Source organism: Electrona antarctica (assembly GCF_951216825.1).
Source record: "Electrona antarctica genome assembly, chromosome: 12".
Taxonomy (NCBI): domain Eukaryota; kingdom Metazoa; phylum Chordata; class Actinopteri; order Myctophiformes; family Myctophidae; genus Electrona; species Electrona antarctica.
Window position 1 is genome coordinate 18,730,757 of NC_136793.1, and position 26,604 is coordinate 18,757,360.

The 26,604-nt window shown below is 43.3% G+C and overlaps 2 protein-coding genes across 2 annotated transcripts; one reads left to right on the forward strand and one right to left on the reverse strand.

Annotated features, from left to right (window-relative positions):
* Positions 1–1,365: 1,365 nt before the first annotated feature.
* On the forward strand, positions 1,366–26,604 carry LOC306933962 (tuftelin-like). Its single transcript, XM_079516349.1, has 12 exons — positions 1,366–1,497; positions 9,066–9,125; positions 11,575–11,706; positions 16,821–16,907; positions 17,323–17,373; positions 17,817–17,864; positions 19,413–19,511; positions 21,670–21,896; positions 22,327–22,432; positions 22,617–22,700; positions 23,251–23,345; positions 23,826–26,604. Exons 1-12 carry the CDS (start codon positions 1,435–1,437, stop codon positions 23,899–23,901), a joined length of 1,128 nt encoding a protein of 375 aa, XP_079372475.1. The 5' UTR covers positions 1,366–1,434; the 3' UTR covers positions 23,902–26,604.
* Positions 13,725–14,522, reverse strand: LOC306933504 (chymotrypsin B-like; the record flags this gene model as incomplete). Its single annotated transcript, XM_079515752.1, has 1 exon — positions 13,725–14,522. One exon carries the CDS (start codon positions 14,520–14,522, stop codon positions 13,725–13,727), a length of 798 nt encoding a protein of 265 aa, XP_079371878.1.

Consider the following 26,604-nt stretch of genomic DNA (forward strand, 5'->3'; position numbering starts at 1 on the left):
TATTGGAATTGGAAGTTACTGCCGCCAGTTCTTATTGATAGCCTACTTATAGCCTACTGCATCATTTATTATTTAATTATTTTGGATAAAAGATTAGGTCCTGACCCAAACACTGGGTCAGGACCCATTTGTGGGTCGTGGACACATTTTGATGGCTTTATCTTTTTGTTTCCTACATATTGTTTTTAATTATTTCTAAACATTTTCAAAAAACATTCAGAAAAAGGCAAAGATTTTCATGAATTCAAAACAAATTCAATGATTTTTTTCAGCAATTTTAATTTCATGACGATAATAAAGGGAAAATCTAAGCAATTCCATAAATTAGAAAACAAATGTTTAAGAACCTATGTGAAAATAGCAGATCTGCAAGCTCACAACTCTTTGCATCCCGTTGCGAGATTGTAGATCTTCTATTTTCACTAGTTTGTGTCCCAGGCAAACGTCTAGCCTATAATCTCTCTTTTGGGTCTTGACTCGAAAGGTTTGGGAACCAATGGTCTAGTAGTGGGTGTTCAACACAGGGGGGTCCTCAGAGTTATTACAGGGGGGCTCTGCCAAATGTTTGTGATATTAACTTTATTTTAAATAGTTTTTTACATTAACCACTTGAACACTAGCATCCCTATTCTGAGAGGAGCGTTAGCCGAAACTAGACAATCTACAAGTTACCTCACAACACCCCCACAGTGTGATCTGCAACATGATGTCGGTGGGTGTGAAGCCCACACCCACTACATTATTATTGTATGACATACAATAATAATGTAGTGGGTGTGGGCTTACTGCCCTGAAGAACATATGAAACATATGAAATAGTTTTCATATATTTTTTTACAATCCATAATCATTGCTATAATGCATTACATGGGGGCTTCGCATATGGAAAATTATACAAAAAGTTGCTATATAACTTCAATGTTGGGATTATGGAAGTTAATCACTGGTGCGTGCATTGAAATGGTATTAATAGTTTCGTTGTGACGTTGATAGTGGGCGTGTCACACATTCCACACGGTCCACACACACACACACACACACACACACACACACACACGCACACACACACACACACACACACACACACACACACACACACTAGCAGCAGCACGAGAAGCAAAAAGTGGGAGGTATAATACCGGTAGAGTGGTAGACATCGGGAGGCAGGAGCTGGAACATATCCCCGATCTACAAGCCCACAACGCGTCGCGGGAAGTCGAGGACACAGTCGTGCGGCGTGCATGGAAACAAAACAGACGGAGGAAGAGAGAAGCTTCTGGTCTAGAGTTTGTTGTGAGGCGATCGAATCGGCGTAAACTCATTCTACTAAAGTGATTTTATAGGCTACTCCTGTACCGTCAACTCCTGAATTGAATACGGTATTAGAAGAAGTTTGTTTCGAGGCTGTAAATAGAATCTAATTATCGCGGAAGGATGAACGGGGTCGGAGGTCTGTGTACGACGATGGAAGAGCTGCGAAGTGACAACAGATCAGCGGTGAGTTCATCCACACCATGCTTTTTTCCCTTCTTTTTTTGGTATAGATTTGTTTCATGGACTTTCAAACTATGTGTTGTTGTTGTTGTTGTTGTTGTTGGGCAGCCCTTATTTGCCCCCCCCCCCACATACGCTTTTTTGACCCCCCCCCCACACACATAAGCCCTTATTTGCCCCCCCCACACAAGCCATTATTGGCCCCCACACAAGCCCTTATTGGCCCCCCACACAAGCCCTTATTGGCCCCCCACAAAAGCCATTTTTGGCCCCCACATAAGCCCTTATTGCCCCCCCCACATAAGCCCTTATTGCCCCCCCACAAGCCCTTATTGGCCCCCACATAAGGTCGTATTGCCCCCACCCCCCACAAAAAAAATAACATTTCTTTGCCCTTTCCCTCAAAAATAAATAAATAAATAAATCAAAAATATATATATATATTTTAGAGAAAGGGCAGGTGCTCAAGCCCCCCCCCCTTCTGCACGTGCCTGTAGGCTACTGTAGCTCTAGGGCTTATGTGGTTATCATCCATGTCTTATTCTAGGCGGTCAGTTAAATTATGTCAGAAGAGAAATACAGAGTTAAAGTTATATGTAGGCCTACAATTATGACTAACCATGTAGTTATTAATACTATGGATATGAATATGATTCATAATACACCACATGAACAGACAGAAAGACCCTGCACATCTGATTACATTTGGTACTGTTAAATGAGGCTGAAATAATTGTGTGTTGTTCACAGCATACCTGACAAAATACCATTGATATTTGATATTGATTAGGCCTAGGCCTAAATTGTTGAAATGCAATGCAATTGTAGCCTAGATGTGGTCCGAAAGTGCATTATGATAGGTAGGAGATGTATTTTTGCCCTTGGGCGTTCACTGTTTTCATATTTTCTAATTTGGCCCCCCTTGAAAAAGGTTTGTGACTCCCAATATTAGATATACAAATCCACAATTACTGAGGTGTACCATTAACTGCGTAGCTACACCTGGCCTTCAGCTAGGCATGGACCAGATTAATGTATTATGTAATTGTCCACGGACCTCCATCTGAAATTATTTTGTGCTAAAAATATTCAAAATACCTTGAAAATAACAGATCTAAAAACTCACGTGTCGCTGTGAGCTTGTAGACCTGCTATTTTCAAATAGCCGATGTAAAGTGGTAAAACACAGCCTAGTTGTTTCCTTTGGGCTTGTTTTCAAAGACCATGGCAACACTGCATGGTCACAGCAACCATGCAAGACTAATTGCAAGACATTGTTTTCACCCTTTTTGTCCAACCGCATTAATTATATCATCCTATTTATATTATCCGCACCTACTGCACTGCAGGGACGCACGTGGGATTCTATATAGGCCTATGTACTTAGGCCTACTTGTACAAACAATGTCACTCACTACTGTCGTTCACAGATATTATGTACTAGCGATTGTATTTCCATATCCATGGTAACAAGCCCTCGTCTTCATTCACTTTCTCTTTTCATAAGGCATATCCAGTCGTCCGCAGGGTTATGAACTTAAATCACTCCCGGTCCCACGACAAACTTGTATTCCTCCCTTCTTTTTTATTAAGTTTCTCTCTCACTATAGCTGCCTGTAGTCCACCGTGTTGTTGTTTGGATGTTGAAGGACCCCTTGCCGGCAAAACGTGTAGTTCAGAGTCACAATTCAGCGTCACTAATTCAGCGTCACAATTCAGCGTCACTAATTCAGCGTCACAATTCAGCGTCACAATTCAGCGTCACTAATTCAGCGTCACAATTCAGCACACAGAGTCCAATCTCTTTAGAAGAGCAGTAACATGACCTTTTATTGGCTGTGGACAATCTCGGGTAGGGCTGCCTATGGCCCAGTCAGTTTAGAGATGGCCCAGTCTAACTGTGAAAAGAGGGGAGTGAAAAAACAAGAAAAACAACAAGAGATAGGAGCGAACCACAGTCACAGCAAGCTGCCTTTGTTAATTTAAATGGTCCACCATTAGCAATTCCGCAAAACCGCTCACACCTATCGCCGGAGTTGCGCTGCTGAGTTCAAATCAGTATCGGTTCTCTGCCTGTAACGTGAACCTGAAGGATGAATCATTCATGATGTAAACACCTGCATTAACAATGTGGACGAACACTAATAGCTCGCCTTAGGCCCACACTGAATTCACTCTCAAAATCTTCCATAACACAAAATTGTTGTTCCATAACAATTTTATACTTGGCCATATGATGGTGCTGCAGGGCAAAATAGCAGTTTTAATATTTTAGAAAAATTGTTGTAAAATTGTTACAACATAATACAACACAATATTATTTATTTATTTTTGCATGCCCAAAATGGAGTTGCAGTTGGTTAAGACATAGTTCACCAAAGAAATGACTTTATGTTTATTGTTTACTACATCGTGACTACTTCTGTGACTAAATACATGAGCAGTTGAGACAAATAACAGTCCAAAATTTATTCGGACCCCTCCACGAAAAGGCCTAGTTGTCCTGACCCCTTATCCATCATTTATACATTATGGATAATTAGTGTGGACTTAGGGCCGATTCATACTCCTATTTTAGAGCCGAATAAAAGTCGGTTCGGCGCTGTAGCCGTAGTAATGTGACGTCATTTGAGGTTCGGGGGGGCGGGTACCGTCCTAAAGTCGGCTCTTCGGTGCTACTGAAAATTTCTGACGAGCCGAAATCATTAGGCCCTTAGACTGTTATTCGTAATGCGTGTCCTGTTGGAGTGGGATGCATATCGTGACATTTTTTCGTTGTCTTTCCTTCTCTTAGGTGTTAAAATCGTCTTAAAAGTTCTTAAATTGTCGATTCACTGCCACCAGAAATCATGTGACCGACCAACAGTTTGAGAACCACTGCGTTGGGACTAAGTTGCCTAACACTATATCCACTCTGAGAAGTGCTGACGGTGGCTTTGAAAAACAGTGTGCAATGCTAGAGCAGGACAATAATGTAAATTAGCCTATATAATGGCCCACAATGTTGTGAGCTTCTAGATCGGCTATTTTGGCTACTTTTGTGTGTCACTGTAGTGTAGTAATGATGAAATACGGCAACAATTTACAAATATGGCAATACAAGGTTTCTGCCTCACAATGACGATTATGTAACTCAATTACAACGTCCCGGGGTGTGCATTAGACAGAGTAGGGACTTCCCAGCATGCCTCTGGAGTCTGGACACACAAACCAGCAAATGGTTGTAATGAGATGTATTTAAGTTGTTATTTGCTGTGGGAATGCATTTGGGGTAGTTTAAGTGTTATGCTGCTTATTGTCATTACGTCATTAAAGGCTGGGTGTGTGTTTTTAGTCAACACCATGATGAGATGTTGGTTACACACACATAATAAGTATTCTATTGAAAATCATTATCAGGACCAGCCTACTTAAACACACCTGTCTGACTATTTTTAAGCTAATCATCTGGGGACCCCCCAAAAATCATTTGGAGATGGATATGGCTTGGTTGGTTCCAGGCTTAAAATAAGAATTAAATATAAAATCATTTATATAAATATTTTCGGGAAATCTCTACGGGAAAAAATAATGGCGTTTCAATCTGTGGCACCACACAATGGCCACTGCTATGCACTATAGATCTTTTAGAGTCGATTTTTCAGTAGTGGTGGAAGAAGTACTTGATGTTTTACTATAATACCACAGTACAAAATTGAGTCAAAATATACTTACCGTACAATGCCAAAGTATAACATAGGGCTTATGTGGTTAATGTATGTTTTGTAATAATAATCTTATTTCTGAATAGTAACTACTGGTAGTCACTAACGTTTTCAAATAACTGTAGTGGAGTGCAGCCTTAGTTTAGAGAGAGGAGAGGTCAGTCTTTGTGTGTGAAGGGCCCGGGGGCACTGGCACTGGAACTGGCACACACACACACACACACACACACACACACACACACACACACACCTGAAGGCCTTTTTATGGGAGCATTCAGGTGGCTGCAACCTGAGAGCACTGAATGCCATTTTCTACTTGACGCTCCCTGCTTTCACTGTGCAGATGACCAGGCCACCCTTTAACCACTTAAACCCTCTATACTGACCTCTATACCTGAGTTTTCCTCTGTACTTTTAACTTCTTTTAATCAGAAATAAACGATCTGCAAGCTCACAACGCGTCATACTGTGACACACTATGAGCTTGTGGGTGTGCTATTTTTGGCAAAGAGATTTGGTGTAGAAGAAGGTCAAGTTTGCTTTAGGCCTATTGATGTTTTAAATTGTTAGATGTCTGAAAATAAACATCAACATGAATCCAACATATTAATAGAAAAGATAGAGTGTGCGTGCGTGCGTGCGTGCGTGCGTGCGTGCGTGCGCGCGTTGTGTGCGAGCGTTGTGTGCGCGCGCTGTGCGTGCGTGCGTATGTGTGTGCTCAGGACAAACATAGAACAGGGACATACTGTACATCTGTGATGTTAGTGGCACCGGTCCTCGGTTAGGTTTTACTTCCTGTTTTCCTGTGTGTGTGTGTGTGTGTGTGTGTGTGTGTGTGTGTGTGTGTGTGTGTGTGTGTGTGTGTGTGTGTGTGTGTGTGTGTGTGTGTGTGTGTGTGTGTGTGTGTGTGTGTGTGTGTGTGTGTGTGTGTGTGTGTGTGTGTGTGTGTGTGTGTGTGTGTGTGTGTGTGTGTGTGTAGTGAATACTCACTGTATCATAAAACCTCCACAACGGCTTCCTGCTCTTTATCAATGTACTATGCAACATAGAGCTGCTGTTATCTCCTCTCCCAAGCTGTACAACACAAGAAAGGACAGCTGGACATGACAGCCGGACAGGGCAGGAGGAAAGGACAGCAGGACAGGACAGCAGGACAGGACATTACAGGACAGGACATTACAGGACATTACAGGACATTACAGGACATTATACATTACAGGACATTACAGGACATTATACATTACAGGACATTACAGGACATTATACATTACAGGACATTACAGGACATTACAGGACATTATACATTACAGGACATTATACATTACAGGACATTACAGGACATTAGATTAAGATTAAGATTTCTGTAGCAAAATGTTTTTTATGTTGCAGGGTAGCTGGCCCTGCGCACAACCCTTGGGCCATTTCTGGTCCTTGGGGGGTAGGTGGAGTTGGTTTGTTAGTCCTCTCCCTCAATCCTATAGTCTTCCCGGCAATGGATTACAGACTCACACCACATGAGACCAGACAGAATAGAGGTTGTGTACAAGCTGCCCCGGCACGTCAAGCCCAACCAACTCCTGTTGCCATGTAGGGGGGAACTCTGCTCCCAAGTTTGGTGCAGAATTCCCACTACTGGCAACGCGAGGCAGAAATTATTATTTTTTTGTCATATGCAGACCTGGAAACCGTCATACACACGTTCATATCTTCACGACTGGATTACTGCAATTCAATATACTCTGGTATGAGCAAAAAATATATATATCTCGCCTCCAGATGGCGCTGTCTCAGATCTTTGGACAGGGCCCTCCTAGTTCCTCTTGCAACACGTCTGGTCACTCGGGGTGACTGGGCCTTTGCGGCTCGGGCACCTTTGCTCTGGAACTCCCTGCCACTGACTCTTAGGTTAGCAGAATCAGTGTCTTCTTTTAAAACGCTTTTAAAAACACATCTATATGCCAAGTGTTTTTCCTAATATTGTTTTTTATTGTTTTATTGACCTGTTATTTCATATTTCATTGTTTCTGATGTTTTGATGTTTTGTTGTTTTGATGTTTTGATGTTTTTATGATTCCTGTTTTATAACCTGTCTGTAAAGCACTTTGTAACTATATGTTTGGAAAGGTGCTATACAAATAAAATTAATTCATTCAAAATGTATTCATTACAGGACAGCAGGACATTACAGGACAGGACATTACAGGACAGGACATTACAGGACAGCAGGACATTACAGGACAGCAGGAGATTACAGGACATTACAGGGCAACAGGACATTACAGGACAGCAGGACATTACAGGACATTACAGGGCAGCAGGACATTACAGGACAGCAGGACATTACAGGACATTACAGGGCAGCAGGACATTACAGGACATTACAGCACAGGACATTACAAGACATTACAGGACATTACAGGACATTACAGGGCAGCAGGACATTACAGGACATTACAGGACAGGACATTACAGGACAGGACATTACAAGACATTACAGGACATTACAGGACATTACAGGGCAGCAGGACATTACAGGACAAGACATTACAGGACATTACAGGACAGGACATTACAGGACAGCAGGACATTACAGGACAAGACATTACAGGACATTACAGGACAGGACATTACAAGACATTACAGGAGATTACAGGGCAGCAGGACATTACAGGACAGGACATTACAGGACATTACAGGACAGGACATTACAGGACAGGACATTACAGGGCAGCAGGACATTACAGGACAGCAGGACATTACAGGACAGGACATTACAGGACATTACAGGGCAGCAGGACATTACAGGACATTACAGGACAGGACATTACAGGGCAGCAGGACATTACAGGACAGGACATTACAGGACATTACAGGACAGGACATTACAGGACATTACAGGACAGGACATTACAGCAGGACATTACAGGACAGAAGAACAGGACATTACAGGACATTTTGTTTTTGAAAATCTTTTGACATATTTTGACAATGTAAGGAAACTTAAAAAAGGGCTAAATTTACTTGTGACGGCACCCATAACAATTGTTCCATCACCCACAAACGTGCGTATGCCCCCACGGCCACGCACACGTATTAGTGGAGCAAATCTGCACGCCCCAACAGATAAGATCTGTTTGTAGCCAGGAGCGTTTTATTTTCGTGGACTACGTCACACGCAAACACGCTCGGTGTTGCTCGACCGTAAACACACAAAGAAACTAAACAATGATTTGCTCATGAGGTGCAACCTCCAGCTGTGAGATTGTCGACACGCGCTCAGACATGCACACAACATGCAACAATAGTACCAAAAAAAGGAGATAAAAATCACAAGAAAGCACAATAAGCGTGTGTGTGTGCTTGTGTGTGCATCTGTGTGCGTGCGTGTGTGTGCGTGCGTGCGTGCGTGTGTGTAGGGGTTCATTGGCTGAGTTTCTGTGTTCCATCTGAAGGGAGTTTAGACATTTGGACAAGTCTTAAAAGGAAAGAACTGTTATGTAAGACACAGAAACTCCCTCACATCCGCACATAACTCTGCACGGCCACACGCACACACACGCACACAAATATAGCCATAAATAGACACACACACTCTCAAACATACCCACAAAAATATGTGAACGAACACACGCACACTACAATGCTCTGTGTCGTCTTGACTTCCTGCCCACGGTTCCCCCAGATGACCCATTCCTGAGGATCTGATTGGCTGTCTCCAGTAAGCCCCCCACCCCTCTCTTGTCTCCTCACCATGCATCCAGTATATGAGTCACCTTCTCCTCCTCAGTCCAACTTGTGTCTGTTCATAAGGCTTTCTGTGTGGCTTGCTTCATCTTATAAGTCATCTTTCTACTTGTCTTCCGTCAGGACAACTGCAGGAGACTGAGACTGACTCTGCAGGAGCACAGGCAGTCACCAGGAGACAAGGTAAACAACACCTCACGACCTTCTGCATGTTTTCACTTAAGTTAAGTTTCACTTGTGTTTTGGTTCACCAATCTCATGGTACTCATTTCTATAGTGTTTGTTCACTAACAGGTGTCTCCCTATCTCTCCAGCACTTTAACAAACATAAAAATAAAAATACCCTTTCAGATTATCAGCTTAAATTTTGAACAGTGTTCCAGTTACATTTTTTGTCTGCTCATTTCTTAATTTCATCACTTCCAAATACACTTGTTTATCTTGTGTCCTGTGAGAGCTCTCTCCTGATTCAATATCCTGACCTGAAAATGAATTTGCCGTTTACTAAAGACCTGGAGAGACACATAGAGGCTCCTGTTACTCTCAGCAATGGAATCGGAATATAGTCCTATTTAATGCTTATTTTAACAAAAAGAATATCACTTACCCTACCTCTGTACTTAGTAGACAGGACAGACAGGTGGACAGAGCATCCAGGAGACACCTTCTGCATGCAAAAAGGCATGACCTTATAAGGTTTAAAACACTTCTGGGGTCATTTGTACATCTACTCTGGCTTTCGTGTGCACCCCAGACAGTTAATACGTTGCTAGATTCAATATTATTTTACACAGAAAATGTGTGTTTTCATTGAGTCTAACATGGTTAGAATGGGGTTTTTGAAGTGTACAAATACGTATTAATTTAGGGGTCCTTGATTTGAAAATGTTCGAGAACCACTGGAATAAACAACATTAGGAAGCCAGTCAAAAATAAGGAAATATTAAAGGCACTTTAGAAACAAGCCTGAAACTCGCAACTACCAATATTTATAGGGAAAAAAACAGGACAGGACGGGACAGGACAGGACAGGACAGGACAGGACAGGACAGGACAGGACAGGACAGGACAGGACAGGACGGAATGGACAGGACAGGACAGGACAGGACAGGACAGGACAGGACAGGACGGAATGGACAGAACAACATAGTGGTCATTCCTTGCGCGTGTGCAGGGGTGTGTGCGTGCGTGCGTACACGCACACACACACACACACACACACACCCAACCATTGTTCAGACTGCGATATGAAGGGGTCCATGGGGAAGACAGGGAGTCTCCACATGTTACATAACCCTGTCCTGCTTTTTGCTTCTCCACCCTGCAGATGTTGTTGTTCTCATTTTCATTTCAAGGAATCCTTGGTTCCATGCGTACACTCTCAGAGTTGGAGACCTATACGAGTACACAAATATCACACACACACACACACACACACACACACACACACACACACACACACACACACACACACACACACACACACTTACTGTAGACAGGTCACACATGTACACACAAGTATTGGACATTAACGGAAAAAGGTTGAATCAACGTTGTTGCTTTCTGAAAAAAGCACTGATTGTCAAGGTAACAACGCATAGAGATGTGACGCGTTGTTACCGTGGAAATCAGTGCTGTGATGGACTGTTTCACCCATTACAACTGGGAAAGCATCTGTGTCATTTTAGATTTGAACCACTAACCATCATTTTATACTTGTATACTTGTATACTTGTATATGTAAGGACAAAAAAGAGAAAGAAAACCCTCAACCCTCCCACCCATACTGCTCAGTGACACCGCATACTATAGAATAAAATGGAAAACATCTGAAAGAAAATGTCGTACAGTCAACCACATCAGTGGTATCCTGTCTATGAATAGGCCTATCTCACAGCCCGCTTTTCACGCCCACTTCCGGTAGATAGTGGTGTCTTTAACATTAGCATTTACACGTTTTTTTCTCTGGAGAATCTAAGTACATTTTCTAATGTAAAAATGTGACAGACCAATATTATTATGAAGCAAACAAGATGGTAAATCAGCTCGAACAGATAGAACAAACCTTACCTTGAGAAAACAAAAGTTGTAGACTTCTTAAATTACCTCTGTTAACATGGAGCGTCTATGGAGTGACGTCACGCTATCACCACTAACCCCAAAAGGGGGCGTATTAAGGGGGGCGGGGAAATTCTGTGAGATAGGCTTATTGTTTCTACTCAAGTAATGGACAAGGGGCAGCCAAACCTTATCAAATTGTTTCTCCCTGTTTCTCAGGAAATACCTTATTCTCTCAAGATGAAGCGTATTAGTCATTCCATTTAGCCAATGCTTAAATGCAGGAGCCTCCTCCTTTTTCCAGTGCGTCAAAATTAGTTATTTTGCTGTAATCAGACCATATGAGAAGAGTTGTTTCTGTGCTTTCGTCAACCTAGGCATGGAGTCTGACAAAGCCAGAATAATTAGTACAGGATCGGGGTCAATATGAATACTCAAAATATCAGAGAGTGTCTCAAATATCTTAATCCAATATCTTTGTATCCGAGGGCAAAGGGCGATTTTAGAAAGTCTTAATGGGTTCAAATTTGTGTTACTGCTCCAACCTCACTCCTCTCTACTCTGGCTTGTCTAGCCCATTGGACGAGCGTTCGCTCTGGTGCAGCCATCCAATGACAGGACAGCTCTGGTGCAGCCAGCCAATGAGAGAACAGTTCTGAACGCGGAGCCCGTCAAACCACCAAAGGAGAAGGTTGAGGTCATCAAGGTGGGTGTTGTCATGTTTAGAAGCAGTTCAGGCGGTGCACGCACATCCCATCAAAACTTGTACTGTACTCAGATTACAAAGTGACAATTATTATTATGTTTTCACAGACCCTGTGGTCAATGAAACAATTAGCCGGATGCCAATTAGCCGGAAGCTAAAACCGGATGTGACGTTTTTGGGTGTTCCTGTCTAGCGTGGTGTCAGTGTATAGTATAATTGTTAATAATTGTTTTTATATTTATTTAACCAAAAAATATCACTTGCACTACATTTTACTACGGCGTTCAAATACAGTAACTTTCTAACAGACGGAAACCAAGTCACCTTTTTAAGTTAGAAAAATAATAACATAAACCGTTAATTGGTTTATGTGTGTACAGTTAATTTAAAAGCGTAATTTTGTTTACCCAGGCAGCGCTGGTTGGCAGGTATCAATACACTTTTACACCGACATGTTTGTGCCAGCGTGGGTGACAGGTAGACAGATACACTCAAAGCTGTGCATTGGAGCGGCTGCACTGCTCAAAAAAAAAAATCACACCCATGTGAACTGAGTGGTGTAAGGTCTTATATAGACTGATCAGCTGTGGTCTGACGTAATGTCAGTGACGCAATGTCTCATTCCGGCCAATCACAATGCACCATGCTCATTTTTTGGTGCACAGACAGACAGACAGACAGACTAACAAAGCCAGTTGTAGGAGTGGTTTACACCACTCAAAAAGAAGAGGAGATGACTTCAAAAGAGGATGAGAGTGGAGCAGGTGCAACCCCCCAGCATCTTCAGTCGCTGCTGATTTTGCTGCATCATGATAGTGTTGCTTTTCATTTTGAGCCTGACAGGGCCTGTTGCTCCCAGGTCTTCATGACTAATGTCTGCCTAGCCTGAGTCCTGTGATTGAGGCCCTTTGCTGAGTTTTGAGTGGCCCCTCCAGCCTCTCAAGTCGTTGCAGCATTTGCTGATTTTGCTGCTGCTTTCGCAGAAGCATTTGCTGGTTTTGTTGTTGCATCCGTTGCAAGAAGGTGCCTAGTCAAGCTGGTACCTGTTCTTGGCTACCCTGACAGCCGGGGAACCCCCAGGCTTCACTCCAGAGCTAAAGTCATTCGCCAGCGCTCGCTCACCTCAGCCTCTGTGATGTCCCGTGAGCGGTTCCAGCTGGAGAGCCGGTGGGATGACGGAGTGGCCTACCTCCTGGATGACGGAGTGGCCTGGATGCTGGCCTGGGACTGATGGGGGAGTCGACTTCTTGTTTGTTTTTTGTTTTTTTCTACTGTTTTTTTTGTGGCTTTCGCCTTTATTTTATATATATTTTTTATTTTATTTTATTTTTTTATAGAGGGATAGACAGTAGGCTGACAGGAGATTGGGGGGTGACATGCAGTAAAGGCCGGCGTGATCGGGAGTCGAGCCTGCGGCACTGCCAGACTGGATTACCTGCCAAGGTGCCTGGACCACCACCACGGCCCAGGCCGTCGACTTCTTGTTGGCGGCTGGTGTGGCCTTGGCGAAAGGAGGAGAGGTGTTTATCGGCGGGCGGTGCTAGGCCAGACAGAGAGGTTCAGAGACTCAGCTGCTGGGCCATACAGAGAGGTTCAGAGTATAGCCAGGTGACCGAAGGGGTTGGCCGGTGGACAGGCCTGCCCACTACTCTGATTTAACTGAGACATTCGTTTGAGACACAGACGGCTAACTAAATGTATCGTGGACATTGTTGTCTTTTTTGTATTTTTTGCAAACTGTTAATACAAATATTCAGTCAATCAATAATTTCATATAGCTCAAAAGTGGTGCTACAACTGGTTCCTGAAACGTGTGCAAGCACCATCAAATGACACCTTTTTATCTGTTTGTTTCATTACAGTTGAAAAGTATACTCGGGTACGAAACATCATTCCTAATGTGAATGCTGGGCCGACCCTTCAAACCTATTTGATGTTCCCTCTGTGAAATCGCCCTATTAATTTGTGGGTTTAAATCAGTTTGGAATCATTGTTTGAGCATGACAACGCTGCCAGGTTTAGTTGGCCGCGATGGTCTGGTCTATCCAGGTACGCAGCTCGGTGACGCGGGCGTATACACCAGGTGAGCGGACACTGCAGCTTCCACGGCCCCAGGAGACGATACCAACCAGGGTCCAGGCCCCATCGTTCTCACAGACCAGGGGGCCACCAGAGTCACCAAAGCAGGAAGAGGCTCCGGAGGCCCCAGCACAGATCATCTGCTCACTGATCTGGGTCCTACTGAAGTTGCCCCAGTGTTCCTTGCACTGCTCGTTGGTGAGGAGGGGGAGGGCAGCCTGCTGAAGCCGGGCAGGGGCCGCAGAGTCGTGGGTCCTGCCCCATCCAGAGGTCACACACATCATTCCACCAGGGAAGTTGTCACTAGTCTCAGCCACACAAACGGGGGACACGTGCATTCCCAAGTTGACAGGGCTGGCCAGCTTGATCAGCTGGATATCATTGTTTATGGTGTATGGGTCCCAGTGGGGGTGGGGGATTGCCTTTCCAATCTTCATGGTCTGGATGTCCTCTGTGTTGGAGAGGCGGTCGTGCTGGCCCAGGATCAAATGGTCAGACGGTCTGACAGTGCAGTGAGCAGCGGTCAGAACCCAGCTCTCGTTGATCAGGGATCCGCCACAGAAGTGGCGGCCTCTGGAAGACTGCAATGACACCTGCCACGGCCAGGAATGTGGCACAGCCTCCTCACCGTTGACAATACGGGAGTATCCCGTTATTACCGGTGTGATGGCAGGTGAGCCACAGCAATGGGCAGCACTAAGAAAAGCTAGGCAGGAGAAAATCCATAGTAAGTCCATGGCTCAAGTTTGACTCCAGCAGGCTGACTAGCGTCTTTTCTTCTATTTATTAAATTCAAATGAAAGTATTAAGTATAGGAACTGGGTGATGGTAAGTTTCTAGTATTGAAGATAGTTGGAGATCAAAGTCAACACTGATTTGCATCAGAGCTCAAGCAGTGCCTGCAACTATTTATATAACTAGCGACGTGGCCTGCACACCTACGTCACACCACCCACCCACTGATATGACTGTATATGGAGATCCCTGGGGTCTTTTTTCCCATATATGGGCATGCCCCCTTTTGTGCCCATATATAGACTGCAGCCTCTTTTGGCTCGTACAATTCCCGTTCTCGACCCCTCGCGGCCCTGACACACATTTAACACAAGATGTATATATTCAAATCCTAAGGCCTTTATGGTGGTTTATGATACATTGTGGTCGTAATGCAACATGTTCTTTTTAATTATTTATAGCTAGCAGTAAATAGACCCTATGTTGCCCTGACCAAGATGGCCGCTCCATAGAGTCCTATAATAGCCACGATCTTTGGCTGCGTTTTTCTCGGAATTGAGGCTCAGATTGAGGTGTTTGAACAGAACGTCCATATTAGGGGCTCATTCAAAAATCATCGCTACCTCACGGTTATTACCGCTTCTGATGCCTTTTACAATTACGATTAGCACATTAGCTATAGACGTTTTTTCTTCCGGTTCACTTCGGGTGAATTTGGGGGGTTTTCAAAATAAAAGACCCCATGCATCCGGTGGGCAGGGAAGTGACAGCGACGGTGTTCAATGCTTGCAGCCAAAGTGTTAAGAAGGGAGCTCGAGCACCCACAGGAGATGACGAGCACCCACTGGGAATGCACCGACCAGCCACTGGGAATGCACCGACCAGCATAAATCGCCGCCCCTGATCCCAGACATTTTTAATCCTCCTCTCCCAGGCTGTGGTCCTCGAAGGCTTCAAAATGTCCACCATTGTGCCCATCCCCAAGCATTTCCAGGTGACATGCTCTAATGATTGGAGACCTGTCGCCCTCACCCCAATAGTGAGCAAATGCTTTGAGAGGCTGGTGAGAGACTACATTTAGTCCACGATACCTGCCTCGCTGGATCTGTGGACATTTGCATATCGTCAACTCAAAACAGATGCACAGACGATGCAATTGCCATGTCTTTTCAGATGATTCAGAAGTTGCTCCATTGATTGACATTCCAACATGTCCTCCTCCATTGAGCCTACAGTGCATTTACACATAAATAAACAAATAAAATATGTAAGGTTGTGTAATGTTATACAAAATTAAATAAAAACAATCTGTTTGTATTTGGTTATGTGCTGAAAGAGTGACTTTGAGACCCACTGTGAGACAAACTGAAGCTGTATTTAACAACATAACCAGAAATCAAAATGTTTCCTAATACAAAAATCACACCTGTGTGAAGTGAGAGGCGCTCTTATCATCATACTGTACGTCATCATCTCATTCTGGCCAATCACAATTTGCGTCCTTATCTTCAATATGTACTTTGCTCAGCCAAACAAATCATCACTATGGGGTGATCAGCCAATCAGAAGCCAATGTTTGTGTTTTCACAAACCCGGAAAGCTGGGCATAGAAGAGGCTAGCGCCCCTCAACAAAAGGCGTTGCTCTTAAATCACAGTTGATAAAGATACTTCTGGGAACCCAGAAGGCAGTGAAAAACATTCCAGACAGATAGAGGAGTGTGTGACCTTATTTGGACATTGTCTCTGCGTGAAGAGAGACGCTTAGCAAGCTTGCTTCACTGTGTTCAAGTACTGACGTCAGTTACGCATATCTGATCTTTCTACAGCTGTATGTCATAAAAATATGACGTCAGTTACTCATCTGATCTATCTACAGCTGTATGTCATAGAAATATGATGTCGTCACCTTACAGTTAACAGCACATAACACTCAAATGCCCATCCCTAGTTCATACCAGTAGCTTTAAAAAAAACATATTTGGCCAAGTAACAAAGCGTTACTTTTCTGGAAACGTAAAAAACAAGCAAATTAAAAGGACATGTGTTCCACTGGATCCAATTCAGTTATTATTTAGTCATTGGTTCAGTATTGTAAAACTCACAGACACGCTTTAACCACTTTCACTTTCAAACATGTTCAAGAATAGCAAACATCGACAATGTTCTATTGTTGCTACTTTGATGTGACACTCTCGTGAGACAAAGTATTAACGTGTGTGTGTGTGTGTGTGTGTGTGTGTGTGTGTGTGTGTGTGTGTGTGTGTGTGTGTGTGTGTGTGTGTGTGTGTGTGTGTGTCAGGTGTACCTAGAAGCGTCTAGACAGGAGCAGTACAGACACCAACAGAGCCTCAAAATGCTTTCGGATGAAGTTTCACACATTCAGGAGGTTGGTGTTTTTTTCATTTTATTTTTTTATTTTGTCTCTGCTCTTCTACATTTTGAGTGTGTCAAAGGTCATGTCTCACCTAGACACAGGATATGACACGCATTTTGACCTGATGCCTGGTCAAGATTCAATTTATCCCCTGAGCAAGCAGGCCGGCTAAATGGTAAAAATGTCAACACAAATCCGGGGAATCCAGAAGAGGAAAGTTACATAGTGCCGCTTTAAGCTTGAAATACATTTGGAATTGAAGCACAAGTCTCCTCAAATGGCCACTGATAATAACGATAATATATTTAATTCCACTTGGCCTCATGTCACACACATACATAAACAGTTGTGTTATACGTTTCTCGAAACTAAATCAATCCATCTTCACTTGCCTACATTACTGAATGCATGGACTATTTGTGCTTAGGTGAGGTACAGCCTGAAGACGTTGCGGGAGCACATGGCAGCCAAGAATAAGGTTGGTTTTCCATGAAACTGCATACTATCAGTAGTGGAAGAAGTACTCACATAATAAGTAAAAGCATCAGTACACCATGTAGAAATGGTCTGTTACAAAGTCCGGTATTCAAAATGTATCTGAGTAAAAGTACAAAAGTACTGCAAACAAAATATTTTTTAACTGCCCAAAGTAAAAGTACTCATTGTGCAGAAGGTCCCATTTCACAAGTTTTCAAATGTGTAAAATGTATTGAAAAACATTAGAAAATAGCAGATCTGCAAGCTTGTAGATCAGCTATTTTCAAATTGCCAATTTTGTGTGTGTGTGTGTGTGTGTGTGTGTGTGTGTGTGTGTGTGTGTGTGTGTTTATGGGTCAGTTATACCCATAAATACTGAATAGAATTGAGTGATCATGGTCAGAGTACTGTACATCTCTCTCTCTCTCTCTCTCTCTCTCACAGAGGACCAAACACACACCTGCACCTGATAAACCCAAACTGGACACACAGGTTAGCTGCTCTGTCTGTCTGTCCGTCTGTGTGTGTGTGTGTGTGTGTGCGTGTGTGCGTGCGTGCGTGCGTGCGTGCGTGCGTGCGTGCGTGCGTGCGTGCGTGCGTGCGTACGTGCGTGCATAAATTCAAATAGCTGAAGTATAGCTGGATAATCCATCACACTGTTTTGTTTCTGGAAGAATTTGCGTTTGGTAAAATGATACACCCTGCCTCAGGCGGTCTCATGATGTCACACACACGCGCACACACACGCACACACACACACACACACACACACACACACACACACACACACAGATGACAATTAGTCGTGACGTTATCACACTAGTTTATTTTGATAGGCCCTGCCATAGGCTATGGTCATTAATTTGTGAAAGACAGACTCTAGTACTAATGGCAAGTACACCTTTTTGTACTCATATCCTAATAACATACATGCCAACCCTCCTGCATTTCGCAAGAGACTCCTTTTATTTGACCATTTCTCCTGCACGACTCATGCGCCAGCATTTCTCCTGCTTTTGGGGGATTTCACCCTTTTTGCGTGGTCACTGGTCAACCCAGTTGGTCACTAGTCAACTGGTCAAACCTCTCTCATCAAGGAGAGATTGGGAATGTTTTACCCTCGCTAGTCACTTTTAAGTAATTAGTAGTTATTATTAAAGATGGCTCTTTTATTGTTTCAGTCGTCAAATCAATTTCTGTAGGTCTACTGTACTTTTAGCTTTTTTAGTAAAGCCTGATACAAGTATCAAACCAGAAATCCACCAAAATACTGGAAATCTACTTTTGGGACGAGCCCCAGACCCACCACTTGGAGGCATGGTCAGCGTGGCTCGGTCTGAGGTTGGCAGATATGTAATAATGTAATGCTGCTGTAGCTTTATATTATCCATATGGCATATTCACTGCAACACAACAATACAACAACGTTTTATAAGTTAGGCTATATTATGTTTACAATGTACCTAAGCAGTTTGGTATGAAAACCAGCTTTCTTAACCCATTTTGGGCGGGAACCCCTTTTGGTGTTTTAAACATTATGTTATAATTTAGCTATTGAAAAATAGCAGATCTACAAGCTCATAGCGCGCCACCGAGTGGCGCGCTACAAGCTTGTAGGTCTGCTATTTTTGAAAAATTTGAGTGTAGCGCCCAGGATTAGATTAGACAATTGACACTGGGTGAAAAAATTGGTTACAAAAATTGTGGGATAAAAAAAAATAAAGGCCTATAATTAAAATGTAATGAAAAAAGGACCAAAGTAAAAGTGCTCAAATTTGTAAAATGTCAAACCGCTTTAAAAAAAAAAAAAAATAGGTCTTAATTTGTTATTGCATTAATAATCAAAATGTACAAAGTAACTAGTAACTAAACATGTCAATTGTAGTGGAGTAAAACGTACAATACTGTATGTATACCTCTGACATATGTACAGTGGAGTAGTATTTAACACAGAATTCCCTGATTTATTAAAGGTTAGATAGAAAGTGTTAATTTTCCCTGTTTTAAATAAAGGTTAGAATGTCTGTGTGTGTTGTACAGGAAGCGGAAGCAGAGAGACTGAGGGAAGTCAGCAAACGTCTGTACGCACAGCTGCAAGACACAGAGAAAACACATCTGGAAGAGAGGGAGCGACTGCAGGTAACGCATGCACACACACACACACACATGCACGCACGCACACCTACACACACACACACACACATGCACACACACACACACACACACACACACACGTACATGCACACGCGAACACACACAAACAACCAAACACCGGCCAAACACCGGTTGAAACACTTTAACCCTATTGTATGCTTTGACTAGCAGATCTACAAGCATGTGTTGCAGTGCGGTTCATTGTGACCTTGTAGATCTGCTATTTCCCCTGGAACTACACATAATAACCAAACCCATTAAGACTTGTTAATGCCTTCAGTAGTTCTCAAACTTTTGTGTGCCAACGACCCCCAAAATGATATGTAGTTGGCCGCGGATCGCCATCTGAAAAATGTGTGTCCCCCAAGAAGAGAAGAATTCTCTTCTTGGGGGGGTCCCTTGGGGGTCCCTTGGGGGTCCCTTGAACAAAATATTTTGCCCGCGGCGTAGTTTTGCACGATTCTTGCTCAAATGTGAATCTCGATTTTCCTACACACACGCACGCGAAATTTGAAGCCCGGCACGGCCCGGCCCTAACTGGTTCAGCCCGAAGCTCGGCCCGACCCTAAAGATTACCATAATGTTAGGCCCGAAGCCCGATAAAGCCCGACAAAAAAAAAAAAAGAACGGCACTTTAATGCATGGCCAGCGCAGCGGCGTGCGCCGTCAGTGGTTCAGTGTGTGTCTGTGTGAGTGAGAAAGGAGTTCAATGGACTTATCGCCGAAATAAAGGATTTATGTAGCTCACGTTAGACTGTTAATGTACCATTTCCATATCATTCTAATGGATTCCATTTCCAGTGGTGGTGAGTAGCTCCCCTTAGTTTCCTCTGAAGTGAAGCAGCTATGTCCAGGCAAGACCCCAAGTATCGTCCCCGTTCGGTGTCCAAAAGAAAAAACATAGCCTACAAAGTTTACAAACCATCCACGCACCGCTCATGGCGTGTCTCGACAGCTTAGAGATCTGTTATTTTAAATCGGGCACATATAACGAGGAGCGCCGCCGCACTGAGGGACGGCGGTTATAATACTAATAATTTTGTAAATCAAATAGCCTGTAGCCTGCAGTGGTCTGTAACATTGCGTGGTCACACTGGTCATCATACACTACAGAATTATATGGATCGGTTGGTGACTATATGACGTTGATTAGCTGGCCTAATGATTAGGTTATTCATTTCATCGCAGCCAGCTGGGTTTAACGAGATGGCTCAGTGCAACTGTGCAACTGTTTTCGTCATGTTGCAGTCACACGATAGCTGAAAAAGATATCGTGTGATAATCCGATTGATTTATAAAACATTTAGCATATGAACTGAAGCTCATTTGGTGCGCCACAAACCAGAGGCCAGCCAGCGGTATAAACAACCACCCCACCGTTCACTTCTCTCTGCTCATGCCTGCGCACTGTGCGCAGTCAGTAATCCAAGCCCCCTGCCTCCACTCCTCCGTCTTCCTCCTGTCACAATTAAGTGAAGCCCTCTTTATAATAAATACATACTTGTAGGCAGTATAGCCTACACATTACACAAATAACAGAATTGCTATTTTTATTATAATAACATTCTTGAAAAAAGGAGAAAGAAAAAAGGGAAAATCACAGAGCCCGAGGCCCGGCCCGACTAATTAGCATAATGTTTTGGGCCCGGCCCGGCCCGAAAATGTCGGGCCGGGTCGGGCCGGGCCGGGTTCGGGCAGAAAATGAGAACTCTAACGCACGCACACACGCACGCGTTCAAATCTTTGAATATATATTCTTTCAGAAGACTTTTTTTTTATTTCAACGTCAGGCCTAAATGGATTAAGACGTTGATCTTTCATAATAATTCAATAAAAACCTCAATCGACCCGTAAGGGTCCATTTGGTTTAATTTTACACTTTATTGTTAAACATCTGCATTACAAGAAGGCTCCACAATACAGAATGTAGAAGAATTGTTATTTCGTTCAACGTTTGCCTGTTTCTCTACAACAAAATATGTTAAGTGTAAGGACTGAGAGGCTAAATCTCATCAAATGGTGGTCTGTGGCTCAAATGCCAAATAAATAATGGTCCTTGATGTGAAAAAGGTTGAAAACCAGTGGGTTAATGGGATGGATCAGGTTTTATGAGCATGGTGATCCCCCCCCCCCCTCCCCGCAGGCCGAGGGCACCGCGCTGCGCCAGCGTGTGTCTGACCAGGAGGAGGCGCTGAGGAGCAGCGAGGAGCAGAGTGGGAGGAGAGCACAGCAGCTGGAGGAGCTCCACAGGCTGCTGGCAGGCATGGAGCAGGAGAGCGCCGCCCTGCGGGACACCGTCCGCCAGCGCGAGGACGCACTGCAAGACCTGAGACGGACCACAGAGGAGGGACACGTGCAGGCGGAACAGCGGTGAGTAGTCACGCACGCATGCACACACACACACACACACGCACACACACGCACGCACGCACGCACGCACACACACACACACACACACACACACACACACACACATTATTCCTTTTTTGCAGATGGGTTCCCAGATTGGGTAATGAGTGCTTTATAAATACAGTTGTATTGTGTATAAATACAGCTGTATTGTTTATACATGCAGTTGTATTGTTTGTATTGTTTATAAATGTTTAATGAATACAGTTGTATTGTTTTAATGCAGTTATATTGTTTGTATTGTTATACTGTACATGCTGTATGCGTATACAGTTGTATTGTTAATAAATGCAGTTGTATTGTTTTTGTAATGCAGTTATATTGTTTGTATTGTTTATGCTGTATGCATATACAGTTGTATTGTTAATAAATGCAGTTGTATTGTGTTTAGGGCGGAGCAGTTGGAGCAGGAAGTGGCCATCTTGAAGGAGAAGATTCACCACCTGGACGACATGCTGAAGAGTCAGCAGAGGAAAGTCAGACACATGATTGAACAGGTGACACACACACACACACACACACACACACACACACACACACACACACACACACACACACACATGACATGTAAATGCATTTAATCTATTAGTTAAATTATTATTAGGTAAGTAACAGATTGTGTCTATCTTCTATCGTGTCCAACCATATGTAACTTGTGTGTGTGTGCGTGCGTGCGTGCAGTTGCAGAACTCTCGAACAGTGATCCAGGAGAGAGACCGGGTGATCAGAGAGCTGGAGGAGAAGGTAGAGTTTCTGGAGTCTGAGGTGAGAAACATTTGGTTTGATGGGCACTGTGTGGGTCTGTCATGATGGGCACTGTGTGGGTCTGTCATGAGGCTACATCAGGCCATAGCACTACATGTGTGGGTCTGTCATGAGGCTAAATCAGGCCATAGCACTGTGTGGGTCTGTCATGAGGCTACATCAGGCCATAGCACTGTGTGGGTCTGTCATGAGGCTACATCAGGCCATAGCACTGTGTGGGTCTGTCATGAGGCTACATCAGGCCATAGCACTGTGTGGGTCTGTCATGAGGCTACATCAGGCCATAGCACTGTGTGGGTCTGTCATGAGGCTACATCAGGCCATAGCACTGTGTGGGTCTGTCATGAGGCTACATCAGGTCATAGCACTGTGTGGGTCTGTCATGAGGCTACATCAGGTCATAGCACTGTGTGGGTCTGTCATGAGGCTACAGTACATCAGGTCATAGCAGTGGTGGCCATTTTGTAGTTTCACCAGGGCCGGCTTAATTAATGGAAGGGCTTTAGGTGCGGCATAACTAAGTGATAATTCATCTTTCCTCCACGTGCAGAACCGCCAGATGCACGACCAGATGGACTACTTCCTGGAAGGTCAAAGGTCAAACTCATATCTGTCAACAGAACTCAACCCACACATTGTTTACAGGTACACGCACGTTCGCTCGCGCGCGCGCACACACACACACACACACACACACACACACACACACACACACACAGTAACGTCCAGTCCCCGACACACCCCCTGCATCCATCCTAACTATTACTGGAAGTATACCGTAATTTTAACACTATAGATTTTACTGTGTAGTTTATGAATTGAACACATTGATAAAGTTTCCTGCTGCGGTTGACAAAGTGCAGTGTGAACGCCAAACGCAGCAAATTAAAAATGTAACAATGATGCAACTTCACCCACCAATCGCACCAAGTCTACTGAACTACAGGTGTGAATGCGACCTAGTCTTTTGAACACACCATCTAGTTTTAGTCCTATTTAGTCATCTGAAATTGTTTGGTCTTAGTTTAGTCTTAGTCAACTAAACATCAAAAACCGTATGTGTTTTTTTGTCTATGAAAATAAAACACTGGTCCACTGGAATCTTATACCTTTTTGTTTCCACAGCAAACCTCTGAAACCCTCCACTTCCTCTTCCAACAAGCCTCTCCCCTTCATCAAAGTCATTGAGATCACATCATGAAGTGAAGTGTCTCACACACACGCACACGCGCACACACACACACACACACACACACACACACACACACACACACACACACACACACACACAGACACTTTACATGTAGAGCAGAGAACCGACAGAGATCCCACCCTGAACAATCAATTATGCGACAGTGGTAACGAAAAACTCCTCCTCCAACTGGAAGAAACGTCAAGCAGAACCCGACTCTAAGGTGGGCGGTCATCTGCCTCGGCCGTGTCGGGGGAGAGAAAGAGAGAGAGAAGGAGACAGAGAGGGAGCTACAGGCAAATACAAGTAGTAGCAATAGCAATTATAATACATGTAAAAGTGTACGATTATATTATAATATGGTTTAACAATGATGTTAGATAAATAAGATAATATATAGTGGTATAATACCAGTAAGACGCATGAGGGCGAGAATCACACATCCGCCTCGTTGACGGCAGACTGCTGGTCAAGGGGGGTCAGATCAACATGGAATGAATTCTGTACTGGCCATATATGGAGCATGTCTTGAGTGTACAGGGTTTGATGAGATCAGATCAACATATGGAATGTCAGAACAGGTCAGCTCCATACAGTATATGGAGATCTAAGGATGGTAGCGGGGACATTCTCTTGAGTGTACAGGGTTTGATGAGGGCCCAGGTAGGGCCGGGCCTTCATTTCCGGGCCTGTTGAGAACTCTAGTGTTCGCCGGCTGGCCAATAGTGATGACATCAAGGATCTCCATATATGGGCTTATCTGCGACAGCAGGTCACCACATATCCACATCTCCATCCCTGATGATGTCACATGATGTCACGAGACCTGGGCACCATAGGTGCCCGACACACTAACTGACGGGAAATGCTCGATTCCATAGTTAACTGCGACCTTCAGTCGCGATAAGAATGTTAAGATAATATACAGTGTAGTGGTATAATATAATATGGTAGCAATACATGGTCATGCTCTGTGAAGAGGCCTGGTCCGCAGTCACACTCTTGGGTCCATAATAGAAGTCCATGGAACTGCAGAGTGGGAGACACAAAAAGAAACTCTGGGGATCGAGTAGCTCCCCAGATGTCAAGTTAGTGGCAGGCCTTACTGGACTGTGAGTCTAGTGTACAGTGTTAATTACACATCTGGATAACACACTTAACTTTACATTTTAAGATCATTAGTCCCACTGATGGAAAACTGAAGAAAGTACTCTTCTGCCATCCAGTGGCTCTTATTTTAACTGCAGTGCTCACTCAAACAGCAGGGGCATTTAAACTCATGAATGCCAATCAGCGATGGCATTCATGACTCATGAGCTTGAATGCCACATTCATTTACTATGGAAAATTAATGTGAGTGACGCGTACATATATGTATGTATTAATATATACACACAAAAGAGCCTGATCACCATAGTTTAGCATTGCTACACTGCTCAATTAATTAAAGTGACTGATTACATATTTAACAATAAGGTAAGGTTAGATGAAATCATCTTACTATGAGTCTTTCTTGTGAAAGAATGTTAGTTTGACAGCAGATTGTATTACTTCCCCAAAGGTCCATTTGCACAGCACTTACTAATCTAATGTGTAGACTTTGGGTAAGTGATTAATTATGAATTGAGAGCCGAACAGAGCTGTGTTTGATCCATCCAGTTGCATGAAGCATCTGCAGTTAACGTTTGTCCACTTTGTCACAAGCAATAACACCCCACACACACACACACACACACACACACACACACACACACACTTGGAATTGTATTGTAGGCATTATTACATTTAGTTTGACTCTGTTCCACATATAAATTGTGAAAACAGCCAAACTATGAGCTCACACTGCATACACTGTTTTTATACTGTATGTTGGTTTGTTTACTGTTGAGTGAGAAAACAATGTTGCACATTAGGCTAATCATTATTATGGGATTATATAGGATTAAACCTGACAGGCCAATTTACAAAGAAGGCATAAATGCCTAAATCACAAAAGCTTGTGACCACTTAGGCCAAAGAAATGCCTATTTTGGCCTAAGTCACACTCTTGAGATTTTACTACAAGTGGCGGGAGCAGCATGATCCTTTTGAATTAGGACTTTGGCGATTTTACCAGAGATGGTCAGTGTCATGAGCAAAAAATTACTTAGGCGGGCCATTAGTTTAAGAAGGTTACAGCGACATGCTACACTACATAAGTACACTTTGTTGTGATTGACACACTTGGCTTTGTATTGAAGGCTATTTATTGAGTTCTTGAAGGAATGTGGTTTCAAACCCAACAAGGACAATATAATTTGAAATCAAATCATTATGAAGACATGTCTTAACGTCACTTTGTTATAAATGCCAGTTTTACACAAAAGAAAATCCTTAAAACATTTTTTTCTACACTAGACTATCTTATTTAGGCTACTGTACGGTTTTTGACTTTTCCGGAGTCATGACATAGCATAACACTTCGATTGTATTTTGTGTTGCTAACTTTCTGTCTTATTTATGTAATTTAAAGAGTTTGTAGTGAGTTTATGGTATAACAATATAGGTTTATGTTCACTGTACACTGTTTTGTTTATTTTAATAAATTTGTAATGATGAACGATAAATAGTACCTTATTTATTGTACAAAAGAGTGGTATGGACAAATCAAATACCACAATATTTTGCTTTAACAAAATACTCATTTTTAATGCATGGATGACAAGCAGGTGT

Excerpts from the sequence above, each read along its gene's own strand:
- LOC306933962 (XM_079516349.1), top strand. The coding sequence starts at position 1,435 with ATGAACGGGGTCGGAGGTCTGTGTACGACGATGGAAGAGCTGCGAAGT. Across the intron at positions 17,865-19,412 it reads AACCCAAACTGGACACACAG|GAAGCGGAAGCAGAGAGACT; the intron begins GTTAGCTGCTCT and ends TGTGTTGTACAG. Across the intron at positions 22,433-22,616 it reads TCAGACACATGATTGAACAG|TTGCAGAACTCTCGAACAGT; the intron begins GTGACACACACA and ends GCGTGCGTGCAG.